This window comes from Phallusia mammillata, chromosome 2 (genome assembly GCF_965637545.1).
Source record: "Phallusia mammillata chromosome 2, kaPhaMamm4.hap1.1, whole genome shotgun sequence".
Taxonomy (NCBI): domain Eukaryota; kingdom Metazoa; phylum Chordata; class Ascidiacea; order Phlebobranchia; family Ascidiidae; genus Phallusia; species Phallusia mammillata.
The window spans coordinates 25,007,889-25,030,624 of NC_137253.1; the positions used below are offsets into that span (position 1 = coordinate 25,007,889).

At 37.2% G+C, this 22,736-nt stretch overlaps 3 protein-coding genes across 5 annotated transcripts; 1 reads left to right on the plus strand and 2 right to left on the minus strand.

Moving 5' to 3' along the window:
• The first annotated feature begins 719 nt into the window (after positions 1-719).
• Positions 720-6,393, plus strand: LOC145212265 (pre-mRNA-splicing factor CWC22 homolog). The gene is made up of 14 exons (XM_080080345.1): positions 720-1,015; positions 1,163-1,291; positions 1,358-1,526; positions 1,680-1,802; positions 1,871-2,008; positions 2,151-2,355; positions 2,627-2,701; positions 2,890-3,041; positions 3,930-4,007; positions 4,081-4,191; positions 4,502-4,671; positions 4,731-4,832; positions 5,027-5,148; positions 5,310-6,393. The coding sequence occupies exons 1-14, from the start codon at positions 822-824 to the stop codon at positions 6,155-6,157; spliced, it is 2,616 nt and encodes an 871-aa protein (XP_079936471.1). The 5' UTR covers positions 720-821; the 3' UTR covers positions 6,158-6,393.
• A 59-nt stretch (positions 6,394-6,452) lies between these two features.
• LOC145212285 (septin-2B-like) lies at positions 6,453-13,902 on the minus strand. 3 transcript variants are annotated; one of them, XM_080080371.1, is made up of 11 exons: positions 13,769-13,902; positions 12,639-12,646; positions 10,448-10,553; positions 10,108-10,318; positions 9,829-9,963; positions 9,299-9,518; positions 8,407-8,552; positions 8,247-8,339; positions 8,136-8,178; positions 7,299-7,614; positions 6,453-6,842 (listed from the first exon to the last, which is right to left on the minus strand). In XM_080080371.1, exons 1-10 carry the CDS (start codon positions 13,836-13,838, stop codon positions 7,525-7,527), a joined length of 1,122 nt encoding a protein of 373 aa, XP_079936497.1. In that variant the 5' UTR covers positions 13,839-13,902; the 3' UTR covers positions 6,453-6,842; positions 7,299-7,524. The 3 variants fall into 3 exon arrangements, with proteins under 3 accessions (XP_079936497.1, XP_079936498.1, XP_079936499.1); XM_080080372.1 differs by lacking the exon at positions 13,769-13,902 and adding an exon at positions 13,077-13,186; XM_080080373.1 differs by lacking the exons at positions 12,639-12,646; positions 13,769-13,902 and adding exons at positions 11,439-11,498; positions 11,643-12,632.
• A 706-nt stretch (positions 13,903-14,608) lies between these two features.
• LOC145212266 (uncharacterized) lies at positions 14,609-22,440 on the minus strand. Its single transcript, XM_080080346.1, has 16 exons — positions 22,140-22,440; positions 21,527-21,811; positions 20,988-21,251; positions 20,820-20,901; positions 20,677-20,762; positions 20,552-20,608; positions 20,368-20,428; positions 20,240-20,296; positions 19,673-19,844; positions 18,872-18,976; positions 18,379-18,512; positions 17,857-17,984; positions 16,687-17,199; positions 16,092-16,267; positions 15,776-15,966; positions 14,609-15,274 (listed from the first exon to the last, which is right to left on the minus strand). The coding sequence occupies exons 1-16, from the start codon at positions 22,288-22,290 to the stop codon at positions 15,187-15,189; spliced, it is 2,550 nt and encodes an 849-aa protein (XP_079936472.1). The 5' UTR covers positions 22,291-22,440; the 3' UTR covers positions 14,609-15,186.
• Positions 22,441-22,736: the final 296 nt, after the last annotated feature.

Here is a 22,736-nt window from a genome sequence, read left to right on the forward strand (position 1 = left end):
GTGACGAGTATTGATAGTTTTTGAAACTAATTACTACGTATTGTTTACTGTTATTTTTAAAAATCATTGCAATTTATAAAACATTTCTAGTACTTATAACGTTTGTGTCGTTCTCTGAAACAAAGTTGAAATAAAAATGTCAAGTTTTATTTAAAAATTGTAGTTTTATGACAATATTAAATCGGATGAGGGAGAAAAAAAATATCAGTACATGTTGTAAAAGGTGGAGGCGACTCGCTTGTTTGAAAACTTTGCGTGTTTCAGTAGTTTTGCTTAACTTAACACGTCATTAATGAGAGAATGTATAAACGAATAGAATAACAGAACCAATACCCCAATTGTGTGCTAACTTGTTGGATAATGACGGTTGTCAAATAAAGTTTATTTACAGCAACTCTTCGTCATGTACCGGTAACCCAGTCTGCAGAGTGTGGCAGCTGCACGCGCAATTATTTAAAAAAAAAAAAATTTTTGCACGCCAATTTTGGGGGGTTGCACGCGGAAATTTCGCTCCAAATGCGTTTAATTGGCCTGTCTTGACTTCTTTTACTTGCTATGCGCCTGCTGAACTTGGCCTCGCACGCGAACTTACGGGTCGTGCACGCGCGCACGCGGGACATGTTGGTCCTTCACGCACGAGATCTCGTCGGGAACTGCCATGTTCTGCAGACTGGCCGGTAACGTGTATAATAATAATATAAATCAATTGTCGTATCTAAACCACATATTTTGTCTATTACATAGGTTAAATGTTTGCTATAGTGACTATAGTATATTAGTGAAACATAAACAAAACGTGATTGTTGCCTTTGTGTGGTAATATGGAAAAAGAATCTAAGAGAACAAAGTCAGATGAAAGAGATAATAATGGAGGCAGAACTAGAAGAAAGGAAGAACCACCCATGAAAAAGAAGAAGCCAGATCCAGGAGAGATGCTTGGGACAAAAACTGGAGGAGCGTACATCCCACCGGCGAAACTCCGAATGATGCAACAACAAATGACTGACAAATCAAGGTATTGGTTCCAGATTATTTGTAATTTTTATCTTGCAAATGTGAATTTGTTTTTGAATTTGTTGCACACATGCATAGGTGTTCGTGTTCAGACTTTATGACTGGTGATATAACTGGTTGAATATCAATTAAATTCTTTTATTTTCAGTGAACCATTTCAAAGGTTGAGTTGGGAGGCGTTGAAGAAAAGTATAAATGGTCTGATTAACAAAGTTAACGTTTCCAATATAAAAGAAATTGTGCAAGAACTGTTTCAAGAAAATATTGTCCGTGGAAGGTATGATAAACTGTGATGCCATATGACCACCTTATAAATGTTCATATTCTTCTGTTTTTTTTTCAGGGGTCTGTTGGCACGGTCAGTACTAACTGCGCAAAACGCTTCTCCGACATTTACTCATGTATATGCTGCACTTACTGCAATCATAAACTCACGCTTCCCACAAAATGGCGAATTGATCTTACGGAGGGTTGTTGCTCAGTTTCGAAGGTCTTACAGAAGAAATCAGAAGGTGTGATCAACTAATTGAAAAATCCATTTTGTTTGAATGCTGTCAAAAGTATTGCCTAAAGTTTACCCATAAGTGTGTTAGTTTCGTTAAAGTTGTATGGACAGTAAGTTTTGATTGTCATCTGTTTAAAAAAAAGGTGTGTATATTTTACAGGATACTTGTCTCCATTCTGTTCAATTTGTTGCCCACCTTATTAATCAACAAGTGGCCCATGAGATCCTCGGCTTACAAATTCTTACATTGCTGCTTGAAACACCAACTGATGACTCTGTTGAGGTGAAAATCTGATTTAGTTGAAGTTGACATCAAGACTTTAATTATTAACTGTTTCTTCATCTTTGTAGGTTGCAATTGGCTTTTTGAAAGACAGTGGCCAAAAGTTGGGTGAGGTTTCTCCCCGTGGTTTGGGAGCTGTCTTTGAAAGATTGCGAGTTATATTACATGAGGAGCAGTTGGAGAAGAGAGTTCAGTATATGATTGAGGTAAGTGTGCTATTCTTTTTCAGCAGTATCATACCTTAAATCTTTACCACATCCAAACCTTGAGTGTAAATCTTTTTTTACTTATGCTGCAATATGAGTTGCAGAAGCTTGTTGGTTTGCAAACAACTTATGAATATTGCAGGTGATGTTCGCCATAAGAAAAGATGGTTTCAAAGAGCATCCAGCAGTTTTGGACAACCTGGACTTGGTTGATGAGAGTGACCAGTTCACCCACATGCTTACTCTGGATGATGACAATATGAAGTCATTGGAAAATGAGATGAATGTTTTTCGCTTTGACCCTGAGTTTGAAGAAAGCGAAGAGAATTACAAAAAGATTAAAAAAGGTTTGTGACACACAACAAGGTTTAAAAAGGCTTTTTTATTACTGAAATGACTCCCTGTGCTCTAAAATTGACAAAATGTACCCAAAATTTGTACAAACCAAGAGGGCAATGGGAACTGCATGGTGTTGACTTTTACATTAAATTTATTTAGCTTACTTGTATAGTATGTGCAGAAAAAAGTTTTTTTTTCAATATTTAGGTTAACTGTGTCCCACCGATTTTGAAATTTCTAACATCTTTGATCGTATGTCTTTGTTTTTTGTTTTAACAGAAATCTTGGATGACAGCAGTGATGATTCAGACAGCAGTGGATCTTCATCATCATCAGATTCTGATGAAGCAGAAGGTATGGCATTTACATTACTGTGTTTTTAATTCACCAATCTATGGTCTGCAATATTATCACATTTTTAACAATTATAGTTTAAACTTCCCACCTACAACTCTCTTGTCTGTCCATATGCTATTCATATACTGTTTTTAGTCATTAGGTTTTTATGTAGCAGCTAATTTGCAGTATTTTTGTATGTACAGAAGAAGAAACCTCCACAATGGAAATCACAGACAAGACTGAAACAAACTTAGTGGCACTGAGAAGGACCATCTATCTTGCTGTGCAATCCAGTTTGTCTTTTGAGGAATGTGCGCATAAAATTCTTAAAATGGAGTTTGCTGAAAAAGACTATGTAAGTCAAAATTGTACATGTGAAGTGATAAAAACTCATACGTAATGTGTAAAAACTTTCTTCATGGTAATAATTAGTGATGGGACGATACCAGGTTTTGAAACGAGTACCACATGTATATACCTTCGATACCGAGTACTTAAGTGTAGTGTCGTACTTAGTTGTATATCACTGGCTAAGTTATCTGACATGGCCGGGGTACAGGCGTGCGCACACACATGCCGAAAAATGTAATCACCACGTGATAGCGAAAAAAATATACGTAACTGGCAGAACTTTTTTCCGATTTTGTGCTGTCCGAAGCAAATATTGGCCAACAGTTGCCCATATTCTTATGGTGTAAATCGGCCTTCGGTACTCGCACGCTGGTATCGAAAACTGAGACAAAATATTTCGATGCCGAGTACGAGTATCGATACCACTCAAGTCGTTCGATACCATCGATACCGAGTACCGAGTACCGGGTACTCGTCCCATCACTAGTAATAATCAGTGGTTTTCATTCTGAGCCAACAATTAGGGCAGTGGTTCTCAACTGGTGGTCCATGATAACGGTTTGGGTGGTCTTTAATTATATTTGGGGATAAACTGGAAAAAAAAAAGTTTGTTGAATATTCAGTATGGGAAAAGCTTATCCAAGTATTTGACATTTATTGTTAGCTGTCGGTTGTTTAAAATCACTCCTCAGAATTCTGTTTTGAAGTAATACATTTTAAGCCAATATGCTCGTTGTGTATGCTCTCTTTATCCTTATTTGACAAGGGACTGATTTGAACTGGTGGTCCATGGTCTGAAACGAGATAAAAATTATTGAGTAAAGTGGTTTGAATTTGAGCAGCTTAGGTCCACTATTGCAGATCATGTAACAACTGCTAAATTGTTATTTAGGGAGAAATCTGTGCAATGATCGTCGATTGCTGTTCTCAACAAAGAACTTATGAAAAGTTTTTTGGACTGCTGGGTGGGGTAAGTATTAATAGTTCAAGATGCGAGTCCAACCAAGAGTTGATTTCATGAAACATGCTTGATCTATTAACAGAGATTCTGTCTGCTGAAAAAAGAATTCATGGAACACTTTGAGGTTTTATTTGCCCAACAATATGATAACATCCACAGACTGGAAACCAATAAACTTCGAAATGTTGCAAAGGTATGTTTTAGACATAAAGTTGGTTTAGGCTTTTTACACAATTTTTGAAATATTTAATTTTGATGAAATTTGTTTGGCTTTGAACTGGAATGAACTGGAGTACAGTATGTATATTGTCATGTAAGATCTTTTCAACATTGCAAAATATAATATAAAATATTAGTTGTGTGTTATGATACAGAATTGAGCAAAGCAGAGTAATCCATCTTTATTTTAAATAGAACAAATCATAGTATACCCAGCTAAATATAAGGATATATTTTGTTTTTGTTTTTTTTCTTAGCTATAAATCTGACCTTTATCTTTTTAGTTTTTTGCTCATTTGCTGCACTCTGATTCCGTCCCCTGGAGTGTATTATCACACATAGTTCTGTCGGAAGATACCACCACTTCCTCATCTCGTATCTTCATCAAAATTCTCTTCCAGGAGGTCACAGAGTACCTCGGAATAACCAAATTGAACCAGAGACTGAAGGACCCGTGAGTGAATTTTTTGCCCATGTGTTTACTTTCGTAGTTATGATGTTTCTTTTTTTCAGAACAATGGCTCCATTTTTCGAAGGAATTTTTCCACGAGACAATCCAAAAAATACACGATTTGCAATCAACTTTTTTACTTCCATTGGTCTTGGTGGCATCACGTATGTACCAAGTCTTTTCGCATTTTTTGTCCCTTTAATGTAGGAAAATGGTTGTTTTTGAGGATTCAGGCAGTCAACTTATCTATGCATTAGCTTTAAAATGTACAGTGATGATAAAATTAATGACTGCATTTGTCTGTATACAAGATTTTTTTGTATTTACATGCAATTGGTTTAAAAATACTTTTTGACAGTGATGAGCTTCGCGAACACCTGCGAGTTTCCGCCCAACTTCTTTCCCAAAAGTTACAACAGGAACAACTTGCTGCACTTAACAATGAATCTTCATCAGATTCTGAAAGTTCTTCTGATGAAGGTAAGCAAAATGGTTCAGTTATCTGTATGCCCCATAAGGCTCATGTGTAAACCGCTTTACCTCAGGGTGTTTTAGAGGTTTTGAGTTATGTACTGTGCTTTGAATATCCACTCAGCTGACAATACAACACTCTTCGCTTGCTATTAAAATATATTTTACAGACTCCAGCTCTGAAGACAAAAAGAAGAAGAAAAAGAGCAAAAAATCCAAAAAGAAGTCATCAAAGAAATCTAAGAAGCACAAAAAAGAAAAGAAAAAGCGGAAGCACAAGAAGAAAGCTCCAACACCATCCGATAGTTCCTCAGATGATTCGGAAAAAAGTGAAGAGGAAGAAAAACTAAAGAAAAAGAAGTTGGACAAACGTCATTCGAAAGATGACGAGAAAACGATAGAAAATGAAGCAGAAAAAAGTAAAGCCAAACCACGAGCCATCGAAAGAAACTTATCACCAGAAGACAACAGAGAGAGAGAACGAAGAGACAGAGAGCGAGAAGACGCAAGACGCCGAAGAGATGACGATAAACGGGTTGAGGATCGTGGACGCGAACGATACGAAAGAAACCGTCCTTTGCCGCGAAACGAGAACCGAGTTCCCGCTGAAAATCGGGATATCGACCGGACCAATCGTGACAGAGAACGGGACAATCGTTATCACAGAGACGAAAAGAGGAATTATGACAGAAATCCACGCGAAAACGAACGACGGAGGTCACCCGAGAGACGCCGATACGAAGGAAGACAACCTAGAAATCGTTCTAACTCGCCACCCTCGCGATACGATTACACTGATATCTCCTTAAACAAGCAAAGGCAGCGTGACACCGGACCTCAACGCAGAGCAGAAACAAAGGTGTCTGGACGCAAAAACCGGAGTGCTAGCGTCTCATCAGGTAGTGACAGCCCGGGAAGCGACAGTGATTCTGCCGGAAAAATGAGAAGATATCGTCGCAGCGCATCTCCGCCTGCTCGAAGGTACAGCGTTTCTCCTCAAAGACGTCGACGACGGTGAAACATTAAAGAACTTTTGTAAGCCGTTCACAGTTCAATAGGTTCGAGGAGAATGACGAAAACGCTATGTGACCTGCCAGCTTTTACGGTGTTCAAAGTTGCTGCATCAATTATCGAGTTGTGTATATATTCATGGTTTGCGCTGTGATCGTCACGGTTACACACGATTTTATTGAAAATCCCAATGAACTTTGGATTTCGAGTTTTAACGCTTCTTGAATACAAACATCAGTTTTACTGCCTTTGGTTTTAAAATACAGAGATTGCATATCAAGGATCCATATTGAATGTATAAATTCAACTTGTGAGAGTTGTTTATTTATTTACACAATAACAACGATTTCAGAAAAAAAGGTGGTCAAAGATGAGTGCAGCAGGCATGGAAGGGTTAAAACACTTGCAAGTAGCCTATAAAGAGGTTAATAATCCACACAGAACAAAAAACGAACCCGAATTGGCAAGCCGGCTTTGTGGACATTCGCTTTATCTAAGGGTCTATTTTTGAAATAATATCATTTTCTCAGACAGTATTTTCTTGTCAGGTTGTTGTAATAGTCACAGGCGCTGGTCCGATGGCAGTGTACTGTAGCCAGCTGCATTAACATATTACATACAAAATATATTCTAGTTAGATTGCACTGCATGGGTGTTTGGTTGCTTCCTGGACCAGTAGAAAGGGTAGTTTTCTGTGTACAGTAGTGATGGGACGAGTACCCGGTACTCGGTATTCGGTATCGATGGTATCGAACGATTTCAGTGGTATCGATACTCGTACTCGGTATCGAAATATTTTGTCTCAGTTTTCGATACCAACGTGCGAGTACCAAAGGCCGATTTACACCATAAGAATACGGGCAACTTTACGCCAATATTTGCTTCGGACAGCACAAAATCGGGAAAAAGTTCCGCCAGGTTACATATATTTTTTTCGCTGTCATGTGGTGATAACATTTTTCGGTATGTGTGTGTGCAAGCCTGTACCCCGACCATGGCAGATAAATTAGCCAGTGATATACAACTAAGTACAACACTACACTTAAGTACTCGGTAATCGTACTCGGTACTCGGTATCGAAGGTATATACATGAGGTACTCGTACTCGGTATCGGTACTCGCTTCAAAACCTGGTATCGTCCCATCACTAGTGTACAGGCTTGATAATAGGTAAGCAGAGTACTGACAATGACAACATGCTCATGGTAATATATATATATATACACAGAAACATTTGCTATCAGAAACAAACCAATCCCGCATTCGAACACTTGTTATAAAAAAAGGCAATATATTTTGGTCATACGCTGCAACAGACTCGTGAAGAGTAACATGTTAAGGTGAATACACAGGGTGATGGAAGCAGATGACTTCTTATAATTCCTGTGACTTTACTTTTGCAGGCCCCTTTTGTGCTTTCATCTGCGCCTGCATCTGTTGGACCATCTGCTGCATTCTGCGCAACTGTCATAAAAATATCATGTTCAGTTTGAAATTTGAACATTATTTTTTTAGATATCATTTTTTTGCTGAGAATACAAACGTCCTCACAAACACAGAAAAACTGCATGACCTTTAAACCCGAAAGAAATGTTTTGAAACATTGCATACATGAGCATAAACAAACTGTTGGCCAAAAATAACATCAAAAACTAATGTTCTAGAGATTGAATTGAACAGAGGTTTGCAACCAGCGGCCAGCTGGCCAAATACTGCCCAAAAGTGTGGCCAGCTGAACTGTTTCGAGACAGTCCCAGAGAGCAATTTTCTTTTTTGTTCCGAGTCATTAATTTTTTGTGATTTAAGTTGCTCGTCAACTTACGTAACACAAAGCTGTGGCCAGCAGGACATTTTTGTAAACTGTATTTGACCCAACCTGGTATTAAAGTTTGCAAATCCCTGTTATAGAACATCAGAATGTTGGACCTTCCAGTTATTGTAAACACGAAAATTTTTTTTTTTTTATCACATATGAATTGTAATACCTCTGCATCTTTTTCTTGAAGTGCTCGGTCACTGGCGTCCAGCCTGTAATGTAAAGTAACATAGTAATGCATGCACATATATGCAAGATTCTTTCTGGGGAAAATACGTACGGCACTTCTCCTTCTTTGCCTTGAAGCCGTCTTGCCCTAAAGTTTTCATAATGAAGGTCATGTGTGACTTCTTGAAGATCTTGCATGTGTGTGCTGTGAGACAAGGACAGTTTAGGATAGCCACCATGCAAACAAAAACAAATCCAAGTCATTGACCCACATGAGCATGGTTCTCAGTTTTAGGAAGTCACAGTGGTCAGGGTTTTCAACTTCAACTACTCCCCATGGATAGAGACGACCCCTGACCTTCTTGCCTTTGACCTCAATCATCTGAGTGGAGCCCACAACAGCAAAGGGGATACTTTCCTACGGCAGAGTTTACGAGTATGTTTTAAAATGATATATACATATGTAAGCGTTAAGTTAATGAGATTACATTAAATACTTTCAAAAAGTAGCAACATATTACAAAAGTTGTTTACAAAAATATTCCTGTTTTTATGTAATTTTATAGCTCTAAATATCAAAAGTTTTGAAAAGTTGAAAACGAAAATATAGAACTTGAGCTTGAGAAAAAAAAGTTAAAGGAAACAAATTTTTTTTTCAGTCTAGTGCTAAAAATCCAATTCCCCCAGTTGAAAATTGGTCACAGAAATGAAGTGTAAAGAATTGAATGTTTACAAGTCAGTCAAAAATCATAAATACAGTAAATAAAATCACACACTTCACACAAAGATAGTCAAACAGGTTTTAATTTTCAAGGAATACTGTGCAGTATTTGTTCTTCAAAAAAAATGAAGTTGCTGACTAAAAATGTACAGAAAATAAACAGAATTTTTTGTTGACAAACTTATTTTACCTCCTCCTGCAAAGATGAAATTTCCAAATTTCCAAAAAACAAACAACATTTTTAATACCTAATTTTTGTCTACAGTTTATCCATGACCTTGACAAGGGCAAAGTTGCTTACAGTGGATATATATTAATGTTTTTTTATTAAGATAATTTTTTAGAGTATAGGCCAATATTTACTTTTCACTATCATCCAAAATTACCCACCAAATTTTTGTGGGGAAATTGATACATGATCAAGATTTTCAAGAAAAACTTACCCTCAAACAACGAGTTTGCTCTTTGAAGTCTTCATCTTCATCATCATCAGCATCTGGGAGTTGATAAATCTGGATTCCATTGACAGCAATCTCCTCCAAAATTCGTTTCTTGAGTTTCTTCACCTCGGGCATGGTCAGGGTGTCGGCTTTCGATATAACTGGTACAATGTTTACTTTGTTGTGTAGGGCTTTCATGAACTCAACATCAAGTGGCTTCAGTCTACACAAGTAAGGCACAGTATTTACTATTTGCTAGAACAAAGAATGCACACAAATACATTAGTATAATCCACATAGGAGCAGGTTGCATTAATGTCTGGACTCCTTCTACATTTCCTAATTTGAAATACAGAATGGTAGCTTGGTATGGTAATACAATAAATGTCACCATATATTATTGTGTTGAAATACAAGAGCTGCGGTAAAGTTTAAGTAAAAAAAATGTAGTAAAATTATACTTACAGCATCAGAGATTAAATAAACAGTTCAGTGGAAAACCACACAAACACACATTTTTTGCATTTGCTTACCCATGTCCAGTTGAAGAAACAAAGTAAAAGCAACAGTGGACTCTATTGTCAACTATGTGTCTTCGATTCAGGCCACTTTCATCATGAAGGTATCGCTCAAACTGGTCATCAATGTATTGGATGATGGGTTTGTAACTGAAAAATAAATGTATTAGCACTTAAAGGCGATAAAAAACAGCCCATAAGATTTATAAAAGTAACGAAAGCAGACTATAGGTCATACCTTTAAATGTCAGCATACCTATAACACAGCTAGCAGGCGAAAAAATGTCAACTTACCAGTCAGAGCAATTTATGGCATCACCATAACCTGGGGTGTCAACCACAGTTAGACGTAGCTTGACACCTCGTTCTTCAATTTCAACCGTACTTGCATCAATTTTAACTGTTTGCTTGACTTTAGCATCGGCATCTGGTACTTCCCTCTCTGGGTACAGGTCAGTGAGAAACAAACTGTTCACCAAAGTTGACTTGCCTAATCCAGATTCACCTAAAGCACAGAATGTAATTAAAATTTGCAAAATAGTGCAAAAAGTTTTTTCACTGACAAAAAACTCTTAACAGTAAATACAAATGCCAAATTAGCTCATGTTTTTGATTATTGGTTTTAGTAGCTTACCAGCAACCATTAAAGTAAATTCAAATCCCTTCTTCACTGATTTCCTGTGGACTTGGTTTGGAAGATTGGCAAACCCAACATAGCCTGGTGTCTCAGGATTCGTAAACTGGCAAATTGATTGTAAAGTAACATTTAAAGTATAAAGTAACAGCATATAAAATGCATTACTCGTAGGGGAAAATTTATACTGGCAGATAGTCCAAAAAGGAAAAAAAAACTGAAATAGGTCAGGGGTATATATTATTCACATTTAAAGGTTTCTGTCACATGCCATACCCTGCATGCTTTGGTTAGATTCACTTGCAGTGATTATAAACTGGTGTAATTGTGTATATCTTTATTAATACTGTTAAACTGCCATAACAAGTTAACTTTAAAATTGGCATTCATACTAACTGAATAAGGTGTCACATTTAAAACTGTTTAATGTAATATCCAAGTTAAATATAATATTGATATATATACTGCAGTTATCGTATTACAAAGGTGATTAAGCATGCACAGTATAATATATGCTGCATATGCCAAAAATTTGAACATGTAATCATAGCAAATTACATCAATAAATTTAAATTATACACTCAAAGCATCATGGTGAAAGTAGTGTATATTGTGATCAAGCGGAAAATGGGAAAAATGCAAAATGACATGCAAATAATGCAAAACAAACCATGCTTCTGTATTCGTGGTGCAAAGCATAATAATGTGATGATAATAATAAAATAAAACATGCATTAAACATACACGCTAATTTATGTGGCAATAATGAGAATTTTTAATAGACTTGCAATGACAACAATAATCAAGCAGATCAATTACATTTGAAATTGGCATGGATTGAAAGTGAAGTGGGGACAATTTTCATTGTCATGAGGTTTTTTGTGTATATTTGCAGATACACAGTGTTGTGTAGGAATTATACATCGCGCAAATATACATTATGAGCAGTCCTGGATTGTGAAAGCGTACATGTATACATATATACTCCTACCCCAAAGGTTTTTTTCTGCTCAGTTTCAGACTCTGGCTTTCTATGTCTTTCAGCGTGTGTCTAGACAATAATACCTTGAACACTTAAGCATTTGCCAATGATCGAAAGTGTTTAACGGCACCACCTTATGTTATAACGCAAAGACGGTTTTAGTTTTAATTTTATGTACAAGATGCTTGGTAGGAGTGTTGTGGAAACACCAACCTTAAATTTAAGTTGCTCTTCTCTCTCTTTTGTGGTGGGGCTTGAGTAACCCTCATATTTCTTTCGAATTTCTGATGGATTGTACTGGGTGGGGAAAATTAAACATAAAGCTAATATGAAGCAGTGACCACAAGACTACACAATTGTTAACTTTAACTATAATACATCTCACATGTTGTGTGCATGTATTAGAAACACAAAGACTTGGGAAACAGTTGCTAAGCAGAAGTTGATTTATCATATTTGCTATGAATAAATCAGAAGTTTTTAACAAGGCATTGAAACAAGGTTAAGTATGTGGAATTTATTTTGATGACCTACCAGGATTGTTAGAAGCAGTGTGTTAAATGAATTATGGATAAAGAACTGTAGAGAACTAAAGTTGCAATCTAAAGCTAACTAGTAAACAGTGTAAAAAATACAAAAAAAAAATCAGTAAAAGCTGTACATTAAGATTAAATTTTAACTTTAGAAGAAACCTGCTTTAGTGGAACACAAAGTTTCAAATTAATTTTTACTGCAAAAATATGCAGTACATATGCACAAAGGTACAAGTCACCATTTTTAAGCCCACCACTTTTTTGATTGTTTAGAACACAGCAAATTTGCCACAGATGCACTTTTCATGTCAAAGCCATTCATTTGAAACCCATGCTTTATCGTCTACATTTGCATGTTACAAAATTGTGATGTTACATCATACATCACAGTACAAAAGTGGAAAAGAATAAAATACTGTAGCACTGTGATTGGTAAACTAATAGTTAACAGAAAGTAAATCTAAAAACCCATAAACAGCCCGCTAAATTTACCTGAATAGCAGGTTATTCTACAAAAAACCTTACAGCACACATGCAAACAAAACATAAAATCAAATTTTGTGTGCCAAAAACAGCCACATAGTGCCGGGTATCTGTGAGCTAGAGATTTCGCAAAGAGAACACAGCTTTTTGGGTCAGTCACTTTGGAGCACCGAAGAAAACAAACCAAACTTACCTTTGGATCTGTTCAGGTGCACATGAAACAAAAAGAAAGCCTCTTAAGATAAGATTGGGGTAAATTCAAATATAATATATATTTAACTGCAAGCATTTTTTTCAACTCGCCCCTAGAGTGCACTGGGCAATGGGCACATTACTTTCTTTTTTTGCTCCCGAAACAACGATTTTTAATATGCATTGCCGCTAAACTTTCATCTTTCCCAGGCAGTAGTCACGCTTAGTTCTGTTAAATCTATAACAGTTGCTTCGTTTTTTGCTGGTTTGACTACCAGATCACTACTGGCGATAGCTACTAGAAGCAAAAAAGCGTACAATCAGAATTTGTTGTTTGTTTTTCTTAGAAAATCGGACTAAATAAAACTCTCGAGCTTCTTGAGAAATGATTTTTTAATTTCTTATTTCTCGAAATACAGAAAACCTAATATACACTTACCAGACATATCTGGTCTTCAAGCTTTGATTTCTTAGAAATACTTATTCCAACTTATCTTTATTTTATTACAGCTTTAAACATACACTGTAACTGTTTTCAACAATTACACATAATAGTTTTGTAATAATAATTGTGGGCAAAAATTAAATGTTTACAGTAAAAAAAAAGTAACAGAAAAGCTTTTCTTATTTTACTTGTAAATAAATAATGCTGTAACTCGATGATGGCAGCCTATTTAGTCATTGGCTTATAGACAGCTTTTAACGTTGTGCATTAAAATCGTTAGCTTATTTTTTACACGAATACAAAAGCACGTCTTTCTGGACATATTTTTACTTCGCATGGCGTGGTTTTAAATTAAAAACTTTTGCTCATTTAGAGCTAAAAAACATTGGTGCCTACTGTGTTTAGGTAATACACAATAGCTATAAGCAGCAACTTGCTAGAACTTGTTAAAATGCCAACTCAAACTGCATTCTCTGCAGCAGCACCGACTGACAAACACACCCTATGTAACGCCACTCAACCGTGACTTCGGCTCTGTGACGTATTTGGTTGTGTAAAAATCCGGTTCAAGGAAGTAAACAACTCAAATTTTTATAGTTGCGAAACAGGTAAATCTTATGAATTAATATGATAGGATTAAAAAAATCACATATGTAGAACACGTTACGTTTAATTTTTATCCATACCTGGAGCAAGTTGCGTTATAATGCGAGCATTCTTTCTGATAGAGCGATGCCTTTCCAGTTGTTTTGCCATGTTTAGTTCCCTGGGGCAAGTATATTCCGTTTTCTAATCAGCTAAGAGATATACCTGCACAAAAGACAGACTTTGGCCAGCGACCGTAATACGTACGCACACACACTAGCGCACTCTAAATTGGCACGTCGTATGCCTCATTCCGGCAAATTCAATAGGATAGCGTTGCGTTCGCTTTCACTATTGCTTACATCTATACAGTGTACTTTCATTCACTTCATACAGCTCAACACACGCTGGTACTTACAGCACCCTCAGATAATCAACCACAACTAAAGCTCTTCGTTCTAATAGCCATTTCTTCCCGTACGCTTGCTTGCGTAAGGTTTTAGGTGACCGCAACGGTAGACTTGTTTTATGAAGGCGGCGCTCGGGTACCATTTGCGGTTTACGATCCTTAATAAAAACCGCACAATAAGCCAATCGTTAACTTCGTTGTAATGTGTCCAATTGACTGATCGCCGTTACTCAAGAGCTAACCTCACTACGAAGGACAAGGCTTTCAGCTGTTTCCTTTGTCAACTTCCTACGACCTGTTAGGCTATTCTTGATTTTACTGCCGCCATCCGACCGAGGCAAGGTTTTAACAACAAGTCGCCAAGCTCCATCCCAACAAGCAACACTAAGACGTCACCTTATAAAGTTACCCGTCGGGGAGATGGTATACACGCCGAATAGCGGTCTTCAGGGCAGTAAGCTATGCTGTCTTGCAAGGCTGTGCTCATGGCCTAGTCACAACACGCCGGCTAAATCAGAGCTCGACATTCGTGTCTCGAGAGATAGAAATTTATTGGCCAGTGGCGCTCAAAGCAAAAGTGTATACAACTGTCCAAACCGGGCTTCTTGGCGCGTCACATCCGAATAGGGTCACGTGATCTATGGCATTGGAATATTAAAGCGTTTTGCATTGCGACCTCGGGCGAACTGGAATTAACGTGATTTACGAGCTAATAAGGACACCAAGTGAATATTTAATTGCCTTTCCTGGCCGTCTTGCGGTTTGTGTACAGACAGAGAAAACAAATATTTCAATAGCCTGGGGAACAGTATGGATTTCACGGTCATTGTACAGAACACGAAGTTTCGCGACATACAAACTGAAGTGTATCTTTCGTAGTTTGAGGCCATGTACCAAATCCAATTCTGCCGAAAACCGGATTAAAGCGTCGTCGACCACCACAGGGCGCAGCGTGCGGTTTTGCAGCAACAATGTTTCTTTGTACGCGAAGGGCAAACATTTCTCCATACAGAATTAGTTTTTAACGACGGTGGTGCGCAGATCGCTTGCATACACCAACTTCGGAGGGAATGTCGAGGCAACTAGGTGTTGATTGACAAGTTCACGCTTTCACGTAACTTTGTTCTTTCTTTGCTTGACTCGTTTTCTCCAGTCGTCGCTGACAGGTTCAAAATTTGCGTTGGTCGCTGCTTTGCCACTGCAAAAAACACAAATGTCGTTGATTAGATAAACTTTGACGCTATCACAAATATTTTGCAATATATTGCACTCTAAGGCTAAAAACATAACAACCACAGACCTGAAACGCATGTTTTTATTATTGCTATTGATGATATTAGCGCAGATTTATCCTAAATATGTTTCGTTTTCACTTCAATGGACGGCATAAAAGCAGAAACCAAACATTTTGAAGATAAACCACGGGTGTGCAACCGGTAGTAAAATGGTGCTGTTTTTCTGCGAGCTGACAATATGCAGCTAGAATCCAATGCGAATTTTCCTTGTAGTTGTTAAGTCAATATAGGTATATTTGGTATGCAAAAAGTAAAATCACTTGTGTTATATAAAGGTGTCTCCCGCGATCTGATTACAGTAACTGTATTTGGCCCAACTGTGACTAAGGTTCATGTAAACACAACCCTCATTTAAACAATGGTTAAATGGAAAAAATGACATATCATGAACCATGGCTTTATACCTCTGCAACTGTTGCTCCTTCCATTTGTGAATTCTGTACTTTGGGTTCATTTCTTTGTTCAGTTCCTCTTCACTTTCCATAATCAATCTCTTTTCCTCTTCTTCAATCTCTTTCTTTGCTTTCTGCCACTTAGCAACCATTCCTACCATTTCGCGTGGAGGCTTTTTTACAGCACTCTTGTCTTTTTTCGCCTTGAAACAATTGGCAAAACATATATGCAACCTTTCACAGTACAAATGTTTACAAAGTTATTCTAACTAAAATTTGGAAAAAATCCCCAGTTTTAAGAGTGTAATATATCCTGTATAATGTTTACCTTTTTAGTTTTCTTGAATTTTTCAAAAGTGGTTGGTTGGACATTTGATGTTAGCACATCCAGTGGTTTGTTTAATGATGTTGTGGGCCTAGCCATAAGCAGAGGACCACTTGAGAGTGAATTGTACTCCACTGGGCCTCTTTGCAGTTCGCCCGTTGCTTGCACATTGATTATAGCTGGAAAAATGTTTCACTTGTTAGCACAAAAATTTGTCCAATTACACAAAAACTTTCAACCTTAAATTACATTTAAAATACTGAACAGGGTGTTTTTCTCTAAAATAAATTTGCAGCAAAAAGTTCTTGAAAAACAATGTGTATTTTTAATCATAAACATTACTGCCAAGGTGCTGGTGTATATAGAATACATCGTTCAGACGTTTCAACAATCTCTGTTGTCATCATCAGTGTAGGTTGTTGAAACGTCTGAACGATGTATTCTATATACACCAGCACCTTGGCAGTAATGTTTATGAATAAATTACTTTTCAAGTCCGTGTATAATATTCCCAAATGTGTATGTTGTTTGGCATCACACCAGTTGAACGAAAAAATTTGTTAAATTACATTGCCACCAAACTTGATTTAAATCTTACCGCTGTTTGAGTCTTCAGAGTCCTCAACATCACTGATTTCCATCTCAATTCCATCATCCACATTTATGTCGCTGGGTGGTGGCGGGGGTGGAGGAGGAGGTATGGGTTCTTTCGCATCTGCAGGAGGCACAGGAGGGAGCGGAGGCTTGACATCTTCATCAGCAGGAGGTGGAGGAGCAGAGTCCTCGCCTGGAGGAGGAGGAACCTCATGACTCCTTGGTGAGTTTCTGTATGACTCATCATAGGGTGACATGCCATAGGTTTGTCTATACCCCATGCCGTATTGGTTTGCCATGCCCCAATACTGTTGGTAGCTATTAAACCCAGGGTAGTTGTTCATCATGTTTTGAGAGCCTTCTGCAGAAATCCCAATTGCTGGTTTAGAGTCAGTGTCATTCTTATTGAGTGGAGGAGTGCTAGTTTCACGCTGATTTAGGTTTTCTGCTGTTTTGTCACCACAACTGTTGTCACCAGCAGTTGTGTCACTTTTCTCCGGTTTATCTGCACTTGACTCTGAGAAACAAAATATGTTGTTGATAATACCTTTGTGTATGTTTTATTTTTTATGTTAAGCACTATATGCCAAGCCTATTGAAGGTGTTATACTGAATCAACCTGTTGGAATGCGCGGCGGCCTGGTGCTTTGAAGTAATGCATTCAATAGGTCTGGCATACTGTGATATGTTTGAGTGTGCCGGGATTGCTGGCCTGCATTGACACTTTTTCATTTTATGGTAAGGACATTTTTTTACCCTAGTTGGCAAATCCCTGGAGTCCATAATGAACAGATAGTTAGACTTCTTTTTGTTTGTTCGGCAAATATACAAGCCAGGTAATGGCTACTAGCTATCTTTTGCTTTTAACCTGCTGAACTATATCAATGTTTTACAGGCGTTTTGCGCCAGTGTCATTCTCATGTTCACCCTTTTGATGTTTTAACTTTTAAGATTGACTGTGTTAGGTTGCTGACTTACCCTGAGCCCCATATTGGACGTCAAAATGTTGGTTGACTTGTATATATTGCCAGATAAACAAAAAAATATGTCTGACAACAATACTGTATACACCAGACAACTTTATTAACATGCTGCAGAAATTCTATGTCATAGGCTATGTGTTTTGGAACTTAACACAAGGGTATATTTGATCACTAATGTGAAATAAACCAACTTTCGGAAGAGTTTTCTGCCTTATTGTCATCTGCAGAGTCTTCTTTGTTTTCTTTCATGGCATCTTTTGGAAAAGTCCACTGCATTTCCCCTGACAACTTGTTTTTGTAGAAATATCGCTTGTAGTTGCTGCACATTAAAAACAATCAAAAAGTCAGCAAAATCATATTGGTGTATGTTTATGCAGAAGACAAAACTGTGGATAAAATGCTCCCAATCCGACATAGTGGTTGCTTACACAAGCCACTTACCTTAAACGCTGTACTTCTAAGTCACATATTTCCTGCTTCAAAATCATCAGCTTCGATGAAGTCAATTTTGCTGGAATCTTTTTTTACATACTTACCCGAAAAATATTGCAATCCCATAGCTGCTGACAATGTTAAGCGGGCGGTTCTACCATTAGCACTTGATATTTACTTATTTGCTATTCCACTCAGTTCCAAGTAATTAAGTTGTGCAGAGGGCAGGTGCAGGCCTTGGGCAACTGTTTAGAATGATACACTCCAGGATAGCGCCGTACCTGTCCCACTGGCATGACCACCCCCTTGGCACAGCGTTCATCTCATATTTCTGCAGCTGTTCTTCAGCCTCCTTTAGTTTCTTGAAGTAGTAGTCAGCTGATAGTTGTCCTGCCTTCCAGTCAACACCTCGCACCTGCCAAACATCAATTCATGAACAGCGAAACTAAATGTGCAGTACAAGTTGATTGTCAGAGGGTATGGCATATGTAGTTGTTGTTTTAGGGTCCACAACCCCACACATAAAACATTTTCTGGTTGAAAAATTTGCAGTGTCAATTTTGCTTCTACAAACATCACCAACGTCACCCCTTGGTACTTTCTGACAATTATTCTTCGGAAAGTCCTATCCCAAACAATTTTACTAATGTCCCAAAGTCCTATTCCACAACCACAAGGTTTAATGTCAGACGGTCGACAACCTTACAGCCAATGCAAGATTACAAGGAGTTTTATTAAAACAACATTTAGGTGTATTAGTTTTGAATGCTGTACCTCAATTTCCATTAGAAGCCTATGGAAATCAGTAAGGCTGTTCTTGGAGATATCCAAAAATGACAGCTTCCCAATAAGGTTGATGGACAAAGATTCAATTTCATTCTGCGAAACAAACAAAATAGGATATCACATAAAAGGCCTGAAAAAACATTGTTTACACAGAGCAATTGCCAGTCATCATACAATGCAGCTTGTACCTGCAAAACAACATCAAAGTTGTGGTAATAATGCACTGTACTCACATAATCTCTGTCAGTGAATTCCACTTCTGTTTGAATTTCTAAGACCTGTGTTAAACTAACTTGCACTTGTCAAATCTAAATCTCAGTACATGAATATGAAAACAGCTATTCTTGGTAAGTTAGTATTTCCTGGCATTCCTGATAACATAGGTGGTTCTCTACAAAACTGGTTCCACAGGTTTCACAAATTTTTTAAAAACTGTGCAAAATACAAGTACAGAAATTGCTTTTGCAGAAAATAATGGTTGCTTGCCTTGTGTAAATCAGGGTGGGCCTAAATATCGCTACAAGCACATCTGCTAGCACTCAGTTGTAACTGTTTAAATGTTCCCGCAAGTTTACAACCTCACAATAGAATATTGACCTGCTATTTGCTGATAAACATATAAATTAAGGCTGTGGTACTGCAATTGTATGCAAAAACTGTTTGTGGGTGACAAAAAAAATACAGGAGGGCTGCATGCAAGGGTTTGGAGCATCCTGGTCTAAATATTGAACAACCCCAACAACCATAAGTAGTGTACAGTAAAACAAATCAACTTCCAATTTCACCAACCTTCTGGTAATCGTCTGAAGATGTCTTTGTGGTGGTTTCTAAAGACAAGGTAGCCTTGGTGGTGGTGTCTACAGGTGGTTCGGTTTGGTTTATTGCTACAGGTGATGCTGTTCGAGAAACCACAGGTGTGTCATTGCGTTTGGTAGGTAACAAGTCTGTCATGTCATATTTGCTGAAAACAAAAAGACAATTGAATCATCAGCACAATGTTTTGGTGGAATAGAACTAATGAATTTTAAGGCAATAGCATAGGCAGGTAAATAATATCAATGTTTTTCTGAGGTACATGCAATGCATTTGTGTGACAAGTCCCAACCATAAACAAAACCAACTCTGCCTGCCCCTGTATTTAAACTATATGCTCTATTGGCAAAATGATTTATCAGTGATAGATGGAGGCTTCATTAGACATACTTATATCTGTTAAAAAGGGAGTATAGTTCAGGTTCCTTAATTCATTTGACTACAGATAGCTATGCTTACTATAAACACTAAGTTGTGTTTACGCTTGTGTTTAAGCTTGTGTTAGCTGTTTAACATGTATTAAAATGGATTTTGTTATGTTACCTCAAATCATCACTAATGTCCATATCATCACTTTCACGTTCCGAATCTTTGTCCAGTCTGAAAAAACATTTACAGTTAAAAGAACTTACTTTAAATCTTTGTGCATGGTGCTAAAGATAAATAGATACCTTTGTTGTTCATGTTTGCTGCTAAGTTCTGGCTCATTGTGCTGTTTGAGACTTGCATCAGCTGAATAACAATAATGCATTTTTTTGTAAATATGATAGATATACTGTAATAACATATGATAAAAGAGGTGAGTTATTAAAAGAACAAGCCTGGTGAACTGTTTAAAGTATATTGACATATTACCTTGCTTTGATGTCACTAGTTCATCCTTTTTCAGTTTCAATCGTTTGGCAGGAAGTTCTGCAAAATATCACCTACTGTATAAACTCTTTTTTTTTATGGAAGGCCACAATATAAAAATAACATACCAAAGGAATCAAGTGCACTGTCCAGTTCTGCATCTATGTCAATGTCATTTGCACCTGTTTTGGATTGCTTCTTGTCTTTAGAACTTCTGAAAAAACAGTTTTTGTTTTAATCTTGCCTATTAAAACTAGCAAAACTGTTTTACTTTTCTTTTCGAGATGAACTAAGTTTGGATGGCACTTTTTTCTGTCGTCTTTCCAGCTCTTGCCGTTTCTCTTCAAGTGCAGCTGAAAAAATTATATACTTCACATTTGAAAAACGCTGCTTTAACGGTCACATCTTGCACAGAAATACAACATAACATTCAGCATACCCTTTAAAGTATTTCTTGAAAGTAGGAGATCTTCAGTTTTAGTAACGGGTTTCTCTGATTTTGACTCTTTGACTGGTTTTGTTTTAGGTTTAGTTTCAACCTTTTTCTTAGTGTCTTCTTTGTGTGGTTTAATGCTCATCTGGTTATCATATTGCTTCATAACATCTTCAGGCAAAGTCCATGATACCTCATTAGTGTCTGTGTTCCAGTAGTAGGGATGGTTTGTGTTTTCGTCTACACACTGCTTCCAAGGGCCCCACACAACTAAAATAATAAATATGCTATAAAATTTTGCCCAATTTTTTTAATGTAAGAAGCAATTGTTTTACATTCAATTTTTATTTCTTCAGATAAATGATATGTAATATGTTGTACGTAACCATATTGATAGTCAAAAAATTTGGCTGTTCTTTTGAGGACAATGTTATCCTTATGTACCAAGCCTTATCAATAATCACAATGTATGTACACACCACTGCAAATTTAGACACAAACAATGCAATCAATATTTGACATTTTAGGTCTTTTAAGCAACTCACTTTTAAAGTCCTGTGTGTCATTGCCTTCCAGGGGAACTTCTGTTTCTTGTTTAATCTCCTTTTCCTGTTTAGGAATCTCCTTGCTTTGTTTCTTTGCAACTGGGGCAGTGTCAGTGTCAAGATCATTGATTTCTTTTAGAAAGTCAGCGACTTTTGAATCGAGTGTGCTGACTGGCAAATTCTGTTCATCATCAGAGTCATCATTTTCCACTTCATCATCACTGTCGTCATAGTTCCCAAGTAAGCCCAGGCCAGCACCAGTCTTGACTTTTGGTCGACTAAAACCTGAAAAAAAAACTAAAAATTAAAAATTTGGGATCACATCAACGCAAAAAATGTTTGTGAAAGGTAATAGTGGTCTGAATTTAGTGTGTACTTCAAATGTACACTTAACCTTCAATTTTAAGTGATTTTTTAATCATTTGTTGAAAAATAGACACTATTATACAATAAACATAAATAATGGCACCAAAGTAAAGGCCTCTTACAGGACCAGACATAGCCAAAGTTTTGTAAAATTTTAACATGTCAAATACACTTGACAATGACTATTAACATTATTAGTACTTTACTTAAACACCGTACAAATTCTTAAAAAATGACACAGACTTACTTTGTTCTTCTGTTAAGCGGGCAACTTTATTTGTCAGTTGGAGTGTTGGTTTTCTTCTTGACATTTTGGAATGTTGTTCTGTTTCAAAAACCTGATACAATGCAGACTGCAGTCTGCACACATAAAATAAATTAGAATTGGCCATTGGCATCCTAATTGGATTGCACTTTCTCCTATTGTTAGACCCGAATTTTTGCCGTAAACCTCATGTTACCTTTAGGACATTGCTTACGCAGAATAGGGTTTATTTCAGACATTAAATTGCATAAAAATAAAAACTAGCATCAAGAAGAACTTCACAAAAAGTAATTTATTTCACGTTATTGAGGTCGTCGGTCGTCGGTCAAGCGTGAAATCACTCAGTCACTTGGTGCGCTCACAGCAACCAACAAAGGGCGAAAATGGTAATTTTAATGATTTTTTCTAATATGTGGTCGTGGTGTATTATGTGCTGCGGTTACTGGCAAAGTTTTGGATGCAGCATAAAGTTCTAAATATGTAGAGTTCTAAATATTAACTATTTAGCACCAACAGAAACTTGAGTTTGGCTACATGTCACTCGTCAACGCCAGGGGAACCAAGCTAGCAAGTTTCTAA

Coding starts and splice junctions, on each gene's coding strand:
- LOC145212285 (XM_080080371.1), bottom strand. CDS start 13,838: ATGGCAAAACAACTGGAAAGGCATCGCTCTATCAGAAAGAATGCTCGC. Junction 10,319..10,447: donor ATTTACTTTAATGGTTGCTG/GTAAGCTACTAA, acceptor TCTGTGCTTTAG/GTGAATCTGGATTAGGCAAG. Junction 9,964..10,107: donor GCCATAAATTGCTCTGACTG/GTAAGTTGACAT, acceptor TTTATTTTTCAG/TTACAAACCCATCATCCAAT.
- LOC145212265 (XM_080080345.1), top strand. CDS start 822: ATGGAAAAAGAATCTAAGAGAACAAAGTCAGATGAAAGAGATAATAAT. Junction 1,292..1,357: donor GAAAATATTGTCCGTGGAAG/GTATGATAAACT, acceptor TTTTTTTTTCAG/GGGTCTGTTGGCACGGTCAG. Junction 5,149..5,309: donor TGAAAGTTCTTCTGATGAAG/GTAAGCAAAATG, acceptor TATATTTTACAG/ACTCCAGCTCTGAAGACAAA.
- LOC145212266 (XM_080080346.1), bottom strand. CDS start 22,290: ATGCCAATGGCCAATTCTAATTTATTTTATGTGTGCAGACTGCAGTCT. Junction 21,252..21,526: donor TGACACACAGGACTTTAAAA/GTGAGTTGCTTA, acceptor TTATTATTTTAG/TTGTGTGGGGCCCTTGGAAG. Junction 18,977..19,672: donor CTTCAGACGATTACCAGAAG/GTTGGTGAAATT, acceptor TTTGTTTCGCAG/AATGAAATTGAATCTTTGTC.